Source organism: Aquarana catesbeiana, linkage group LG12 (assembly GCF_042186555.1).
Source record: "Aquarana catesbeiana isolate 2022-GZ linkage group LG12, ASM4218655v1, whole genome shotgun sequence".
Lineage (NCBI taxonomy): Eukaryota > Metazoa > Chordata > Amphibia > Anura > Ranidae > Aquarana > Aquarana catesbeiana.
Window position 1 is genome coordinate 5,772,175 of NC_133335.1, and position 17,925 is coordinate 5,790,099.

The following is a 17,925-nucleotide window of genomic DNA, read 5'->3' on the forward strand; positions in this document are numbered from 1 at the left end:
AGACTGCTGCTGATGCTGAGTGCCAGGCTCCACCTCCATACTGACACAATCTTCCTCCTCCTCCTCCTCCTCTTCCTCCTCCTCCTCCTCCTCTTCCTCCTCGTCCTCTTCCTGTGTGATCGGCGGGCACGCAGGAACACTGTCTGGATAAAGGGGGCCTTGAGAGCTAAGGAAGTCCTCCTCTTCCTGCCTCTGTTCTGCCTCAAGTGCCCTGTCCATTATTCCACGCAGCGTGTGCTCCAACAGGTGGACAAGGGGGACAGTGTCACTGATGCATGCACTGTCACTGCTCACCATCCTCGTGGCCTCCTCGAATGGTGACAGGACAGTGCATGCATCCCTGATCATGGCCCACTGGCGTGGGGAAAAAAAACCAAGCTCCCCTGACCCTGTCCTGGTGCCATAGTCGCACAGGTACTCATTGATGGCCCTCTGCTGCGTGTGCAGCCGCTGCAGCATGGCCAACGTTGAGTTCCACCTGGTGGGCATGTCACAGATTAGGCGGTTCTTGGGCAGGTTAAACTCCTTTTGGAGGTCCGTCAGCCGAGCACTGGCATTATATGACCGGCGGAAATGCACACAGACTTTCCTGGCCTGCCTCAGGACATCCTGTAAGCCCGGGTACCTGCCCAAGAACCGCTGCACCACCAAGTTAAGGACGTGAGCCAAACAGGGCACATGGGTCATTTGTCCCTGTCGGAGGGCAGAGAGGAGGTTGGTGCCATTGTCGCAAACCACCATTCCTGCCTTAAGTTGGCGTGGCGTCAACCACCTCTGAACCTGCCCCTGCAGAGCTGACAGAACCTCTGCCCCAGTGTGGCTCCTGTCCCCCAAGCACACCAGCTCAAGCACCGCATGGCATCTTTTGGCCTGCGTACTTGCGTAGCCCCTTGAACGCCTACGGAGCACCGCTGGTTCCGAGGAAGAGGCCATGGAGGAAGAAGAAGAGGAGGGGGTGGAGGAGAGAGGTGTGTCACAATCAGCATTTTGGAGGCGTGGTGGCGGAACAACCTCCAACACTACTGCACCTTGTCCTGCATCCTTCCCAGCTGCCAGCAGAGTCACCCAATGCGCCGTGAAACTTAGGTAACGTCCCTGTCCATGCCTGCTGGACCATGAGTCAGCGGTAATATGCACCTTACCGCTGACCGCCCTGTCCAGCGAGGCATGGACATTGCCTTCCACATGCCGGTAGAGAGCCGGAATCGCCTTCCGTGAGAAAAAGTGGCGTTTGGGTACCTGCCACTGAGGAACCGCACATTCCACAAACTCACGGAAGGGGGCAGAGTCTACCAACTGAAAAGGCAGCAGTTGAAGTGCTAGCAATTTTGCCAAGCTAGCATTCAACCGCTGGGCATGTGGATGGCTGGGAGCAAACTTCTTTCGGCGGTGCAGCAGCTGGGGCAGGGAAATTTGCCTGGTACAATCTGACGTCGGTGTACCAAAAGCAGATTGCCCACAAGTACTTGGCTGTGACACACCTAATTCTACACCTTCATTCCTCTCACTGCAGGTCTCAGAGAGGACTGAAGGTCTAGTGGGGTTGGAAATCTCAGCTGATGAGGAGCAAGGAGAGATCCTCTTTGTTCTTTGGTGTGGGTCTTTTAGATACGCTTGCCAACGAACTGCATGGCAGGTCAACATATGTCTGGTCAAGCATGTGGTATATATATGTGGTAAATAGCAGCGGTGCGATCTGATGCACTCGTCTCAAAAAAGGCCCACACCAAAGAACTTTTTGAATAACGCGCAGAGACTGCAGCGCCCTGCACATGTGGAGCTTTGGGGTGTGATGCAGTCAATGTGCTGCCCTTAGGCTGGCCCCTGGAGGGCATCCTGCCTCGTTGGTGATGTGCCGCCGCCTCCTCCTCCTCCTCCTCCTCCTCCTCCTCTCTCCTATCAGGCACCCACGTTGAGTCAGTGACCTCATCATCCCCTCCCTCCTCATCACTGGAGCAAACCTGGCAGTATGCTGCAGCAGGGGGAGCATGACTGCCAGATTGCTGTCCTTCTTGGGCACCCCCTCTGTCCGTGCTCATGTTACTGCCTTCATCGAGCTCAGTATCGTCATCAGAGCCTTCCAAACGCTGGGCATCCTCCTGGAGCATGTACCCAACACTGTGGTCAAACAGTTCGAGGGAATCCTCATGAGGACATGGTGGAGCTAGGGAAGGAGTCACTGATGACATTGAGCTGAGGGAAGAGGCCGCTGCTTTGCCAGACAAAGCACCCTGGGCATGGGTGAGAGAGGATGAGGAGGATGAGGACGGCTTGGTCATCCACTCGACCAAGTCTTCCGCATGTTGCGGCTCAACACGGCCAGCTGCTGAAAAAAAGGCCAAGCGTGTCCCATGGCCACGTGCTGATGAGGATGCACCGTCTCCACGACCAGCACTAGACACAGAGCCTGCTTGCCCTCTCTTATTGGCTTGTGACTGTCTGCCTCTCCTTCTTGGCCTTCCAGACATACTAATGGCCTGTAGCTGCACTAAGCTGGGATAGAACACCTGTAATTTTCTTCAGGTAGCTTTATATACTGTAACCAGACAAGCCTGCCTGTCAGTAGGAAGATAACAGGAACGGATCTAGCTGAACACTGTGAGCAGGACGCACTGTACTAAATGTAAATAGTCTAGCTGCCTGACCGTGGTACTAATAGGATCAAATAGAACACCTGTAATTTTCTTCAGGTAGCTTTATATACTGTAACCAGACAAGCCTGCCTGTCAGTAGGAAGATAACAGGAACGGATCTAGCTGAACACTGTGAGCAGGACGCACTGCACTAAATGTAAATAGTCTAGAAGATAACAGGAACGGATCTAGCTGAACACTGTGAGCAGGACGCACTGCACTAAATGTAAATAGTCTAGAAGATAACAGGAACGGATCTAGCTGAACACTGTGAGCAGGACGCACTGCACTAAATGTAAATAGTCTAGAAGATAACAGGAACGGATCTAGCTGAACACTGTGAGCAGGACGCACTGCACTAAATGTAAATAGTCTAGAAGATAACAGGAACGGATCTAGCTGAACACTGTGAGCAGGACGCACTGCACTAAATGTAAATAGCAGGAACGGCTCTAGCTGAACACTGTGAGCAGGACGCACTGCACTAAATGTAAATAGCAGGAACGGATCTAGCTGAACACTGTGAGCAGGACGCACTGCACTAAATGTAAATAACAGGAACGGATCTAGCTGAACACTGTGAGCAGGACGCACTGCACTAAATGTAAATAGTCTAGAAGATAACAGGAACGGATCTAGCTGAACACTGTGAGCAGGACGCACTGCACTAAATGTAAATAGCAGGAACGGATCTAGCTGAACACTGTGAGCAGGACGCACTGCACTAAATGTAAATAGCAGGAATGGATCTAGCTGAACACTGTGAGCAGGACGCACTGCACTAAATGTAAATAGCAGGAACGGATCTAGCTGAACACTGTGAGCAGGACGCACTGCACTAAATGTAAATAACAGGAACGGATCTAGCTGAACACTGTGAGCAGGACGCACTGCACTAAATGTAAATAGCAGGAACGGATCTAGCTGAACACTGTGAGCAGGACGCACTGCACTAAATGTAAATTGCAGGAACGGATCTAGCTGAACACTGTGAGCAGGACGCACTGCACTAAATGTAAATAGTCTAGAAGATAACAGGAACGGATCTAGCTGAACACTGTGAGCAGGACGCACTGCACTAAATGTAAATAGCAGGAACGGATCTAGCTGAACACTGTGAGCAGGACGCACTGCACTAAATGTAAATAGTCTAGAAGATAACAGGAACGGATCTAGCTAAACTGAATACAGTGTATATATATATATGCAACACCTGGGATGCATATATATACACAATACACTGTAAGTGCAGCTAACTGACTGACTGTTCTGCCTAATCTATCTAACTCAAATCAAATGACACTGTCTCTCTCTCTCTCTATCTCTCAGCACACCGGAACACACACTACACAGGGCCGCCGTGCAGGCGGCCTTATATAGTGTGGGGTGTGTACTAAATCCCCTGAGCCATAATTGGCCAAAGCCACCCTGGCTTTGGCCAATTACAGCTCTCTCTACTGACGGCGCTGTGATTGGCCAAGCATGCGGGTCATAGTGCATGCTTGGCCAATCATCAGCCAGCAATGCACTGCGATGCCGCAGTGAATTATGGGCCGTGACGCGCCACACGAATTTAGCGCGAACGGCCCATATCGTTCGCAATTCGGCGAACGGGCGAACAGCCGATGTTCGAGTCGAACATGGGTTCGACTCGAACACGAAGCTCATCCCTAGTCAGGAAGAACCGGAAAACCGGCAATGTAATATATCCATACACGTCAGGATGGATATGTACTGGTACTCCAATATGTGGATTTACTGCGGGTTTAGATCTTATTTCATCCTATTTATTCAAGCTGATCCTTTCTCTTGTGTTTCCTGGCATTCTAGGTTAAAGCAACACTAACTAAACAACCCAATAAGATACTGTGCCAGTCGGCACTTGTGTTTAAATACAGACTACTACCTGAGCTTGTTTGTGGGACCTATATACACACAAAACACAGTGACACATCTAAAACATCCCCAAAGTATTGCTGGTGAGTGCTTTGCATTATGGCCATGGCCACCTCACCAGTATTCTATAATTATTGATCAATATAATTATTAGTTTTTTAAGCCATTTGTTTTTCTTTTTAGGAGTAGGTCTGTGTAGGAGATAGTACCAGTACATATCCATCCCGACGTGTATGGATATATTACATTGCCGGTTTTCCGGTTCTTCCTGACCTGTGGGCCATTTTTTTCATGATTTTAACGACATTTAAGATGTAAGTACTTTCTGCATATACAACATTCCCCTGGCTCCTTTCCCTTTATTTCTTCCTCCTAATTCCCCCCCCCCTTTCCCCCCCCTTTTTCTCTCCTTCTTCCCCCTCATTTTCTCCCCCCCCACTCTTTCCCCTCCCCTCTTCCCCTCCCCCCCTTGACCCCCCCTCTGTTCCGCACCCTTCTCCTCTCCTTCCTTCCCCCATTTTATGAACAACCTCTTCATTATGTTACGTCCTTTAGCTACTATTGAAGATTATGTTGTGCATGCCCCCATGGTAGCCTTTCATCACCTCTTTGGTCTGCGCACCTATCTCTGCACTGTCCGAATCAGCAGGAATGTTTCTGAGATTATAATATGCGGTGTCATTATAGATACCGGTTTTTATGGTTCTATATACTAATCATGTACTTGTTATGTATTTTGATAGCCACAATAATATACTGGTTCGCTTTTGAAGAAGGGTGATGACACGCGAAACATGTCAAGCATTGAATACCTACATGTTATGAATTAATGGACTGCGGATTTGCTATCTAGCCGTCTTCTCAGACCGATTGCTACTTGGGATGGTTATCCAGATGTTCGAAAGACTTTATATTTAGATGGTGTTGTATAGCTATCGCCTCCATATATATATACATGATTTGTGGTTTTTAATCAATTTTTGTTGTTACATATTTTTCTAATTGAATTAAAAAAAAACTTTTTTATAGATCAATGTTCTAGTTGTGCCTAAAAAGTCCAAAAGTCCCTCCCTCTTGCTTGCTTTTTGAACATGGACTGTTTATTAGAACAAGAATACAGTCTTGTATACAGTTGAAGAGGAGGTCCCCCCTCCTGCTCATATTACTCTAACAATACACATGTAACCAGAAACCTAATTAACATGAGCTAGTTATCTAATCATTTATCCAGACTTGGTGACTCAGAGATATGATCTTTTAGGGTAGACTTCCAGTCTCCTAACTCAACTTACAATACACATAAGTATAAACACATCCCCCAATAGTTTGCTAGGAGACAAAGGTATGTTAATGAGCACAATAAAATATTGGGTGAAAGACCCAGGCTTTCCAGATCTCATTAATCAGCATTCCTTTTACATCTGTCCACTGAGTCCCAAGCTGGCAGAGACCATCATGGCCTCCTTAATAATGTCCTTTTGCATTACATAACAGAATGTATTTCTAAATGCTTGTAGCTCCCTCAAATGAAAGGGCCCATAGTCGGTAGGCAAGAGGCTAGCATTCAGTCCCCTCCAAAAGCCTCTGTCCCGGGTGAGTCTGTCACAGGAACTAGCTCTGTATAGTGGTTTTGGCCCTGAAACTATGGAGGCATCGTCAGCTGGGAGGTCAACCAGCCACAGCTCAAGGAACCCCTAGAAATCTCTGGAGGAACCCTAGTTGAGAATGGTTGATATAAATTGTGAATTTTGGTATCGGGAGCTAGCTTTGTAGAGTGGTGTTGGCCCTGGAACTATGGAGGCACCATAAGTTGGGAGGTCAACCAGCCACAGCTCAAGAAACCCATAGAAAGCTCTGGAGGAACCCTGGTTGAGACTGGATGGTGTAAATTGTGAATTGTAGTATCGGGAGCTAACTCTGTAGAGTGGTGTTGGCTCTGGAAGTATGGAGGCACCATCAGTGGTCAACCAATGACTGGAAGTATGGAGGTCAACCAATGACTGCTCTAAAAACCTCTGGAGGAACCCTGGTTGAGAATGGTTGATGTAATATATGAAATTTAGTATCAGGTCAAAGAACATGTCCTTGAACTGATTTTATGTAATTTCCTCTAAATCGACATCTTCTCCCTTCATACAGGATAAGTAATGTCAAGAAAATGTACAGCTGCAAGGACAAGACGACAGAGGCGCTACGAGGTGATCCAATTTCTAAAATGTTCACTTCTCTTGTCTGTAAAACCACAATCCTGGAAAGAAAATATTTCCTATTATGCCCCGTACACACGGTCGGACTTTGTTCGGACATTCCGACAACAAAATCCTAGGATTTTTTCCGACGGATGTTGGCTCAAACTTGTCTTGCATACACACGGTCACACAAAGTTGTCGGAAAATCCGATCGTTCTGAACGCGGTGACGTAAAACACGTACGTAGGGCCTATAAACGGGGCAGTGGCCAATAGCTTTCATCTCTTTATTTATTCTGAGCATGCGTGGCACTTTGTCCGTCGGCTTTGTGTACACGGATTTTGTTGTCGGAAAATTTTATCTCCTGCTCTCCAACTTTGTGTGTCGGAAAATCCGATGGAAAATGTCCGATGGAGCCCACACACGGTCGGAATTTCCGACAACACGCTCCGATCGGACATTTTCCATCGGAAAATCCGACCGTGTGTACGGGGCATTAGAGATGTGCACAACAGAGAAAGATTTGTGTGTTAGGTTAATTAGTTTATTTCCTCATATTCATAATAATGTTGGAATGGTTTGTTTTCAGAATTTCTTTCGTATACATTCCGTTTCGTATGTTCGTTATTTTCAAATTGATTCGAAATGAACTTGAAGATGAATTTGAATTTGAAGTGGAACATATTGCAATAAATACAATAAGATTTAAAAGTGAAAAAATATGACAATTTCTACTTAGGCTGCTTTATAGGAATTGAAAAAAATAGATTAGAATAGAATAGAAAATAGTAGAATATTTTATTATGTGTAATTCTGTTTTATTTTTTTCTATTCTATCCTTTTATTTTCTGTTCTATTCTAATCTATTCTTTTCTATTCTGTCTTATTCTATTATTTTCTTTTCTATTCTATAAAACAGCCTAAGTAGGAATCATCATCTTATTTCTCTTTTATACCTTATTGTATTTATTGCAATATGTCTCCATTTCAAATTCAAATTCAAATTGATTTTTTCATTTGAAATTTGGATAATTAATTTATAATTTATTTAATAAAGTTTTTAATTTATTTTGGATTTATTGAAATTTGTTAATACTGTGATTCATAAACTCAGAATGTTGTGAAGCTGAATTCTCCTAATATACATTTCCCTTCATTTAAGGCAGAGGATAGGCTGTCTGTCCTGAGGAATTCCTATTTAGGAGACAGTGGGCATACAAACATTCACAGCCAATACTGAATATGAACACACTGTATGTAATAATTAAAAAGATTAAGGGGTGTATTTATAAAAATAAAAAACTAAAAAATTCTGTATGAACATCTCAAGCATTCTCTTAGCTGTCACGAATAATCCCCATATATATATATAAAGGTGTTTATTCTTATATTCGCCAGCTCCATCTAGTGGCCATGAATTGATATTTCCATGATTGAGGTATTACAGAAAAATACTGCATTGTAGCCAGTAGATGGAGCTGATGATCATTGGAAACACACATATTAGGCAAATTATGGGGACTATTTGTTATAGCTGTAAGAAAGCTTAAGGTATTTTTTTTTATAAGTATAAGTATAAGGATAAGTATAAGTATAATTTAAAAAAAAAAGGACAGTCTTCCTTTTTGTGTAAAGAGACTCAATGTTGCATTCCACAATTTTTTTGTTTCTGATGGAAACATAATCCCATATTGTGTAGCCGTGCATTGATCACTGAAAGGTTTTACCCCCCAGGTTTGAATCTGGATGTCTATGAGGGACAGATCACAGCATTACTCGGTCACAGCGGAGCTGGAAAAACAACATTACTGAATATACTCAGCGGGATGGGCGGAGCCACTGGTGGTGAGTATTTCCTATTGTTATAAGCTGTCTATATAAAAATAGATAGGAATGACCTCTACAGTCTGTGTCCAGGGCTGAATGTAACCACTGCCGGGCACATTTGCTAGTGTAAATGTGGCCTAACATTAAAAAAAGCTGACCCAAATACAATACAGTTTCCATCTCTCTACTTATATTGAGCTTCAAAAGCCCTCTGACCACACTGAGCTAATACCACATCTAGAAATATCTGAGAAGTGGACACCATACTGCTTTTGAACAGAACGAGCAATGGCGTCATTATCTTAGTGTGCATTATGGGTACATGACTTCGAATCTTCTGATAGGACCATAACCAACCCCTGAAATACAGATAGAGGATCAAATATACATTTTGGGTGGAGATGACCTTTAAGTCATTTTGTCCTCATTGTAGGGTCTGCCAACATCTATGGCCATCCTCTATCAGACCTCAGTCATCGTCAGGAGATCCAGAGAAAGATCGGCTTTTGTCCGCAGATCGATATCAACTTTGAGCTTCTAACGGTGAAGGAGAACTTGGAAGTTTTTGCTCAGATTAAAGGAGTTCCTAGAAGTAAAGTGAAATCCGAGGTACAAACCAATGCGGATGTGCAGATATGCATCAGCAATAGACATCTGCGAATGGGAGGTTTGAATTTTTGCTGATCAGATTTATTTTATAGGTAGAAAAGGTCCTTTGTGACCTGGACATAGAGAACATTGAAGACCTGAGAGCCAATAAACTGAGTGGAGGTCAAAGGAGGAAGCTGACCCTGGCGATTGCACTATTAGGGGACCCCGAGGTAATCTTTTCAAGTATTTTTTTGGCTTTCATTGCAAAAAAAAAAAAACACTTTGTGAGAAGCAGCATGGAGCATTAAGGGCGCATCCATTTTCTTAAAGTGGATTTAAACCTGTGAAATGAAAAATGAACAAAGCCCCGAGTGTGATGTCTCTCTACTCTCACAATCTTCTGCTATCTGCGTGAGAGTCAGTTCTGACAGTCTATGCCAGGGGTGTCAAACTCAATTTCATTGTGGGCTGCATCAGCATTATGGTTGCCCTCAAAGGGCTGGTTGTATCTGTAAGACTAGATGTCCAGAGCACCCCATCCCCCTTACATCAGATGTCAAGAGCCCTCCAACCATCAGAAGTCAAGAGTCCCCATCCTCCCTTTCATCACAGTGTACCCCCCTCACCTTGTGCTGCTGCCGGGAAGAAGCTAGGGGCAGAGCTGGGAAGCAGAAAGTGCAGGGTCTGGAAGCCGACCACAGTATAGTTGCCAACAGTGTAAAAAAATGTTAGGGGCTTTTTTTGGATGTGGGAGGAGTCACATTTTAATTAGGGGGTGGGGCATGAATTTGTAGGCGTGGTATAGAAAATGTAAGAATGCGGCGCGCGAAGCAGTCCTTACATCTGGTGTCCTTATCAGTCCTCCTTACTTGTCGTGGTGTCCCCATCAGTCCTTCCTACATGTGGTGGTGTCCCCATCAGTCCTCCTTACATGGCATGGTGTTCCCATCAGCCCTCCTTACATGTCATGGTGTCCCCATCAGTCCTCCTTACAGCTGGTGTCCCCATCAGTCCTCCTTACATGTCGTGGTGTCCCCATCAGTCCTCCTTACATGTAGTGGTGTCCTCATCAGTCCTACTTACATGTTGTGGTGTCCCCATCAGTCCTCCTTATATGTCATGGTGTCCCCATCAGTCTTTCTTACATGTGGTGGTGTCCCCATCAGTCCTCCTTACATGTCATGGTGTCCCCATCAGTCCTCTTTACATGTCGTGGTGTCCCCATCAGTCCTCCTTACATGTTGTGGTGTCCCCATCAGTCCTCCTTACATGTCGTGGTGTCCCCATCAGTCCTCCTTACATGTCGTGGTGTCCCCATCAGTCCTCTTTACATGTCGTGGTGTCCCCATCAGTCCTCCTTACATGTTGTGGTGTCCCCATCAGTCCTCCTTACATGTCGTGGTGTCCCCATCAGTCCTCCTTACATGTCGTGGTGTCCCCATCAGTCCTCCTTACATGTCGTGGTGTCCCCAACAGTCCTCCTTATATGTCGTGGTGTCCCCCATCAGTCCTCCTTACATGTCATGGTGTCCCCTATCAGTCCTCCTTACATGTCATGGTGTCCTCATCAGTCCTCCTTACATGTCGTGGTGTCCCCATCAGTCCCCCTTACATGTCGTGGTGTCCCCCATCAGTCCTCCTTACATGTGGTGGTGTCCCCATCAGTCCTCTTTACATGTCATGGTGTCCCCATCAGTCCTCCTTACATGTCGTGGTGTTCCCATCAGTCCTCCTTACTTGTCATGGTGTCCCCATCAGTCCTCCTTACATGTCTTGATGTCCCCATCAGTCCTCCTTACATCTGGTGTCCCCATCTGTCCTCCTTACATGTCGTGGTGTCCCCATCAGTCCTCCTTACATGTGGTGGTGTCCCCATCAGTCCTCCTTACATGTTGTGGTGTCCCCATCAGTCCTCTTTACATGTCATGGTGTCCCCGTCAGTCCTCCTTACATGTCGTGGTGTCCGCATCAGTCCTCATTACATGTTGTCCACCTTACATGTCCTGGTGTCCCCATCAGACCTCCTTACATCTGGTGTCCACATCAGTCCTCCTTACATATCATGGTGTCCCCATCAGTCCTCCTTACATGTCGTGGTGTCCACATCAGTCCTCCTTACATGTCGTGGTGTCCCCATCAATCCTCCTTACATGTCGTGGTGTCCCCCATCTGTCCTCCTTACATGTGGTGGTGTCCCCATCAGTCCTCCTTACTTGTGGTGGTGTCCCCATCAGTCCTCCTTACATGTCGTGGTGTTCCCATCAGTCCTCCTTACTTGTCGTGTTGTCCCCATCAGTCCTCCTTACATGTCGTGGTGTCCCCATCAGTCCTCCTTACATGTCGTGGTGTTCCCATCAGTCCTCCTTACATGTCGTGGTGTTCCCATCAGTCCTCCTTACATGTCGTGGTGTCCCCATCAGTCCTCCTTACATGTCGTGGTGTCCCCATCAGTCCTCCTTACATCTGGTGTCCCCATCAGTCCTCCTTACATCTGGTGTCCCCATCAGACATGCAGACTGCCCCCCATGACATGCAGACTGGCCCCCCGTGACATCCAGACTGTGTGTAGCCGATACAGCTTGTTGCTGTTCCCTCCTCGCAACCAGCCTGTGTCCCCCCGCTGTCATCCAGATGGAGCCAGGTGTCTCGTTGTGTCTTCATGATGCAACCGATCAAGTTCATGTAACTCAGCTGTGTTCGTCGGCAGTAGCTCTGCGCTCCATTTCTTTTATCTGAAATCGGCACATGCACAGTAGTAGCAGAGGATATTCTCCATGAGTTCAGTGGAGAAGGGAGGGGCCTCCCCTCTCCACTGAACACAAGGGGATTAGTCCTCACGGCGGCAGCGGCGGCCATCTTCTTGTAGCCGGCCGGCTGTTTTTGCTAAAACATTCCCAATTTTCCTGGGACAAAAAGCAAAATCCCAGGAATTTAATCGGGACGAGCTCCGATTGGGACAAGGGTCCCAAGATCGGGATTGTCCTGGGAAAATAGGAACCGTTGGCAAGTATGCCAGAGGCGGGCTGGAGGCTGCTGAATGCTGAGACCAGGGGAGGTGGAGATGAGGGGGTGCCGTGGCTGCAAAGAGAATCTGTAGAAGGAGTTCGGTATTCCTGTTTGCTGCCAACTGCTGAGACAGGGAAGGGGGTGAGAGGCAGAGACAAGCTTCTCCGTGGTTGCAAGGAAAAGTGCTTGATCTGGCGGAGGAGTTCTGTCTTCCCCTCTCTGTTGACTGCTGAGACAAGGTGGGGGCAGAGACAATGGGGTTGTCACAGCTGCAGGAGAGGTGCAAGGGCCACAAGAGATGGTCAGGAGGGCTGTATTCAGACCATGGGCCTTGTGTTTGACATATGTGGTCTATGCAAATACCAGGCAATTTTAGGAGATGGCTCTGTCCCTGCTCCAGCATACAGCAGGTGAATGACAGTCTTAGCTGTGCAGGTTACCTTAGTACACTGTGTAGAGGGGGTGTGTCCATTCCCACCACTCAGGTCTCAGATTACACTCAGGTCATTATTCTGTGCTGTGGAGTGTGTAACATCAGATCTCCACCCCCTGCTTTCTGGAGCTCAGAAATTGTGTTTTTTAGGAGGCAATAGAGAAGAGAGGGCTGCAGATAAACAGGTAAAACTTATGTAGGAGGATTTGCTTAATTTTTGTGTATCACTTGAGGCCAGTCACATCACTGGGTATATAGGAGAATTTACAACCACTTTAAATTTTATTTTTAAGGGCGTTTCCTTCCCATTTTTATTAAAGCAAAGCTCAAGTTCCACACACACATGATTTTTTAGCATTCCTCTTCCACCAAATAAATACACAATCTGATTCCTGGCCAGAGATCTTCTTTTGTCTGGGGTGGAGCCCTGGGCCGTAGTCACATCTATAAAGACAGCCCTCCACACACCTAGACTGCTGGTGGACCCAGGTTGGTTGCTTCATCCCTTCAAAGTCTCTACAAAGCCTCTGGGCTCCAGGACCAAAACTGAGTTTTACCAATCTCTGAAGAAACATAAAGTCCAGTTTCCCTTGTATGACATAAGCACCCTGGAGTGCCTCAACCTGCCTGGATGAAAACCATGGTGATAAAAACCCTTTTCACACCATGGCACCACAATTTTTTATACATGGTAAATCTAACATCTTACAATTTAAGGTTTCTCATTTCTCTAAAATTGTGGAGGACATTGATGGGTATTAAATTATATTTGAAGTAAACATAATTTATGGTTTTGACTGAAGTTCTCTTTTATTCGCTGGTATGCAACACAAATCTTTATAATACAAAAAGTGCAGCGCTGGACATATGAAGTGAATAGTGAAATATTACTAAACCTTGCAGTAAAAATTAATCAACAACAATATATAAAAATAGTGATAACAACAAAACCTGGGGAATGCCCAGGAAAAAATTCCAAGCCTACTTACCACCAGCTCGCAGACAACCAATTGACCTGTCTAACAGTGCGTTAAAAACAGGGGTTCGGTCCGCACGCATTTGCAAACGCATGCGTAAGCCACAGAGCCACGTCACGGCACCCTGTAATCTGTGGTCCTAACACTAAAATTTGGGTGTCCCCACAGTGGAGGCACATGCATTCTAATGGATAAGTGAGGGCAGGTGGACTGAAGGGAGCCCACCCCTTCTTAAAGGTACAGGGCACACCAAACACCCAGCAGGTAGCACAATGGCTGCAAAGGTGCTGGTGCGTTGCTGGACCAATACACACATATATAATATATAAATAATAATAACTCACTACCTATATAAATATAGGTAGTGAGTTATTATGAACGTGAACATATAAAATGACAGAAAAAATTCCTAGAAGTAAAACTTTTAAAGGTGCATAAAAGTCCAAAGCAATATATTTAATGCAATGTGGGTTTCAGAGGTGCATCTTCGATAATCAGTGTTGCCCACCACCGAACAGGTGAATGAATAAAAGGCTTACCAGAAAGCCTGTGACCGCCCTTATTCAGGGGGGTCAAACCAGGCTTAGCAGATATAGGGGGGACCACCACACGGATACTCCAGTTGACACCTGATGGACCAATGAGTCGAGACTCCTTGCCAGGTAACACGCCTGCCGACAACCACTGTGGATGTTCTCACGAATCCTGTCCTCTCATGGGGTAAACTGAGCTTCTATTACATTTTAGGGATAATCCTGTAGAGCTCCCTCCTTTCCTCAGTTGCTGATCTGTAATAATAAATCACCGGCCCTGGGCCGTAGTCACATCTATAAAGACAGCCCTCCACACACCTAGACTGCTGGTGGACCCAGGTTGGTTGCTTCATCCCTTCAAAGTCTCTACAAAGCCTCTGGGCTCCAGGACCAAAACTGAGTTTTACCAATCTCTGAAGAAACATAAAGTCCAGTTTCCCTTGTATGACATAAGCACCCTGGAGTGCCTCAACCTGCCTGGATGAAAACCATGGTGATAAAAACCCTTTTCACACCATGGCACCACAATTTTTTATACATGGTAAATCTAACATCTTACAATTTAAGGTTTCTCATTTCTCTAAAATTGTGGAGGACATTGATGGGTATTAAATTATATTTGAAGTAAACATAATTTATGGTTTTGACTGAAGTTCTCTTTTATTCGCTGGTATGCAACACAAATCTTTACAAATATCTCTATTTTTAAAACTGCCCTCCTTTTAGATTCTCTTGCTGGATGAACCGACGGCTGGTCTTGACCCGTTCTCCAGGCACCGTGTATGGTCTGTACTCAAAGAGCGCAAAGTTGGCCACGTCACCTTATTCAGTACACAGTTCATGGACGAAGCTGACATCCTTGCGGGTGCGGTGCTTTAAGGTTTTGGCATCCACCTTTATGGTGTAATTTAGACCCTTAGGGCCCTTGAGAAACATTTATTTTAAAAAATCTACTCAAGACTACTCATGTCCATTTTTTTAGCCCAATAAGTGGTCCCTGCCCAAATATTCTGAAGCCAATCAGCATGGTTGTATCTGCTGTAAAAGTTCACATGACCAAGCATTTTCCTTTTAAATGTCTGACCTTAGCTATTAATTTGGCTATTTAGGGCTACAACAAAGGTTGCCTTTTGAAAGACCAATCTCTTTAATCAGATGCATCCAATTTGGTTTATCCCAACTCTCAAACTTGCTTGTCACGGCGTACAAAATGTTTAAACTTGTTGGAAATTTTTATACATGTCTGATCATTATCTTTTAATTTGGTTCCAGACCGTAAGGCTGTGCTCTCCAATGGGAGGCTAAAATGCGTTGGGAGTTCTTTTTTCCTAAAGCAAAAATGGGGCATCGGCTATCACTTGAGGTGAGCATGGAGACCCAAACCTGCATGTAATGCTTTGAGACTTGCAGAAGATGTAGTTGGTGCACTAAGTTTACGAGTCACCAAACAATTCCTCTAACATCTAGACTGTGGTGCAAACACAAAGGGTCTCATACTTGAAATTTCAAGGAAGGGTTAAGGCTTACCAAACAACTCCTCTAACATCTAGCCTTTGGCGCTTTCACAAAGGGCTTCATACCTAAACAACACGGAAGGGTTAGGATTCACCAAACAACTTCTCTAACAATTAGGCTGAGGAGCAAACACAGAGGGTCTCATACCTGAACCTTCAAGGAATGGTTAGGATTCACCAAACAACTCTTCTAACATCTAGACTGTGGTGAAAACACAAAGGGTCTCATACTTGAAATTTCAAGGAAGGGTTAAGGTTCACCAAACAACTTCTCTAACATCTAGACTGTGGTGCTTTCACAAAGGGCTTCATACCTAAACAACACGGAAGGGTTAGGATTCACCAAACAACTTCTCTAACAATTAGGCTGAGGAGCAAACACAGAGGGTCTCATACCTGAACCTTCAAGGAATGGTTAGGATTCACCAAACAACTCTTCTAACATCTAGACTGTGGTGAAAACACAAAGGGTCTCATACTTGAAATTTCAAGGAAGGGTTAAGGTTCACCAAACAACTCCTCTAACATCTAGCCTTTGGCGCTTTCACAAAGGGCTTCATACCTAAACAACACGGAAGGGTTAGGATTCACCAAACAACTTCTCTAACAATTAGGCTGAGGAGCAAACACAAAGTGTCTCATACCTGAACCTTCAAGGAAGGGTTTGGATTCACCAAACAACTCTTCTAACATCTAGACTGTGGTTCTTATGCAAAGAGCTTCATACCTAAACAACATGGAAGGGTTAGGATTCACTAACAACTCCTCTAACATCTAGACTGTGGTGAAAACACAAAGGGTCTCATACCTGAACCTTCAAGAAGGGTTAGGATTCACCAATCAACTCCTCTACCATCTAGACTATGGTGCCAACACAAAGGGTCCCATACCTGAACTTTCAAGAAGGATTAGGATTCACCAAACAACTCCTCTAACATCTACTGTGATGCCAACACAAAGGGCTTCATACAGGAACCCACATGGAAGGGTTAGGATTCACTAAACAACCTTGAACATCTAGACTGTAGTGCTAACACAAAGGTCCCCCTACTGGAACCTTCAAGGAAGGGTTATGATTCACCAAAATACTCCTCCACTATCTAGACTGTGGTGCTAACGCAAAGAGCTACATACCTAAACCATAAAGGAAGGGTTAGGATTCACAAAACTACTCTTCTTAACATCTAGACTGTGGTGTAAACACAACAAAGCTTCATACCTGAATAACCAAGGAGGCTTTAGTTGCCTGGAGTCACCAGGTCTACACTACAACAATAAAGAAATAAGACTAGTTGGGTTTATGAAAATGCAGAAACTTCTATGCTGTGGGTCAATGTGGTAAATACAGAGAAAAAAATTTTTTGTCATTTCACCATAGACTAACCATCCACTATTGTTGTGTCATTAAACCGTAATCTCTGGTATAGCAAGTGGCCCTTTTTAAGACTAAGTCTGACATTTGCAGCTCCAAAGGAATATAAGGTAGACCCATATGAAGGATCCATGTCCCTCAAAAGTGTGGAAAGTGTTTTAATGATGAATTTTGACTGATAAGTTTATCCTTTTTGAGTAACCAGGATGCAGGTGACCCCATCATGTGACGCAGAGGCCATCACATCCCTCATAAAGCAGCACGTCTCCAGTGCCAAACTCAGCACACAGAATGTGGAGGATTTGACGTTCACCCTGCCATTCCTGAACATGGATGCCTTCCCTGGTACGGGGATCATGTCATAGTCTGGGGGGGCATAAAATGGAAGTATACATTCATTTGTAGTGGATTCATAAAATAACAGGGAAAGGAAGCAGAGAGTGCACGGACCAGGAGCATCGAGCTTAGGGTACCGCAAAGTTCCTGACATATTTATATGATCCCTAAGTCAGAAAAGACAGCATGGAGATAAATGTAATTCATTGATTACGCTAACCTCCTACTGTGCTTTCCACTTCTATATGAAGTTCTCCTATAACACTGAACTGTTTTTTTGCAGCTCTGTTCTCTGACCTGGAGGGACATGTGGGCCGAGACATTGTAAGTTACGGAGTCTCTATTACTACTCTGGATGATGTGTTCCTGAAATTGGAAGGAGAGGCCGAGATCGAAAAAGGAGGTGGGTGACGTTTTTATGTTTTTATAATCTGGCAGTTCTAATGTCTGAAATTCTGCAAATTTTTACCAACCCCTACTTTACCAACTTGCAAAATAAATGCCACATCTGGGAGCCAGGGCCTTAAAAAGGGTCCGCCTGACCCAAGATGGCTGTTAGAGCCACATTGGATGGCAGCATCCAATGTGATAGCTTCACTAGTGACCCAGGAAACCATA

At 45.2% G+C, this 17,925-nt stretch overlaps 1 protein-coding gene across 2 annotated transcripts in view; it reads left to right on the top strand.

The window, feature by feature from the left end:
- LOC141113854 (ABC-type organic anion transporter ABCA8-like) overlaps nt 1-17,925 on the top strand; it is a 233,996-nt gene that overhangs the window by 61,465 nt on the left and 154,606 nt on the right. For both annotated transcript variants that reach the window (XR_012236820.1, XM_073607179.1), the window contains exons 11-18: nt 6,669-6,727; nt 8,453-8,563; nt 8,979-9,154; nt 9,247-9,366; nt 14,812-14,950; nt 15,358-15,448; nt 17,177-17,316; nt 17,591-17,710. Coding sequence is in view for 1 of the 2 variants with exons in the window: in XM_073607179.1 (XP_073463280.1) it covers nt 6,669-6,727; nt 8,453-8,563; nt 8,979-9,154; nt 9,247-9,366; nt 14,812-14,950; nt 15,358-15,448; nt 17,177-17,316; nt 17,591-17,710 (956 nt within the window). In the remaining variant the exon portion in view is untranslated. The remainder of the gene's footprint in view (nt 1-6,668; nt 6,728-8,452; nt 8,564-8,978; nt 9,155-9,246; nt 9,367-14,811; nt 14,951-15,357; nt 15,449-17,176; nt 17,317-17,590; nt 17,711-17,925) is intronic.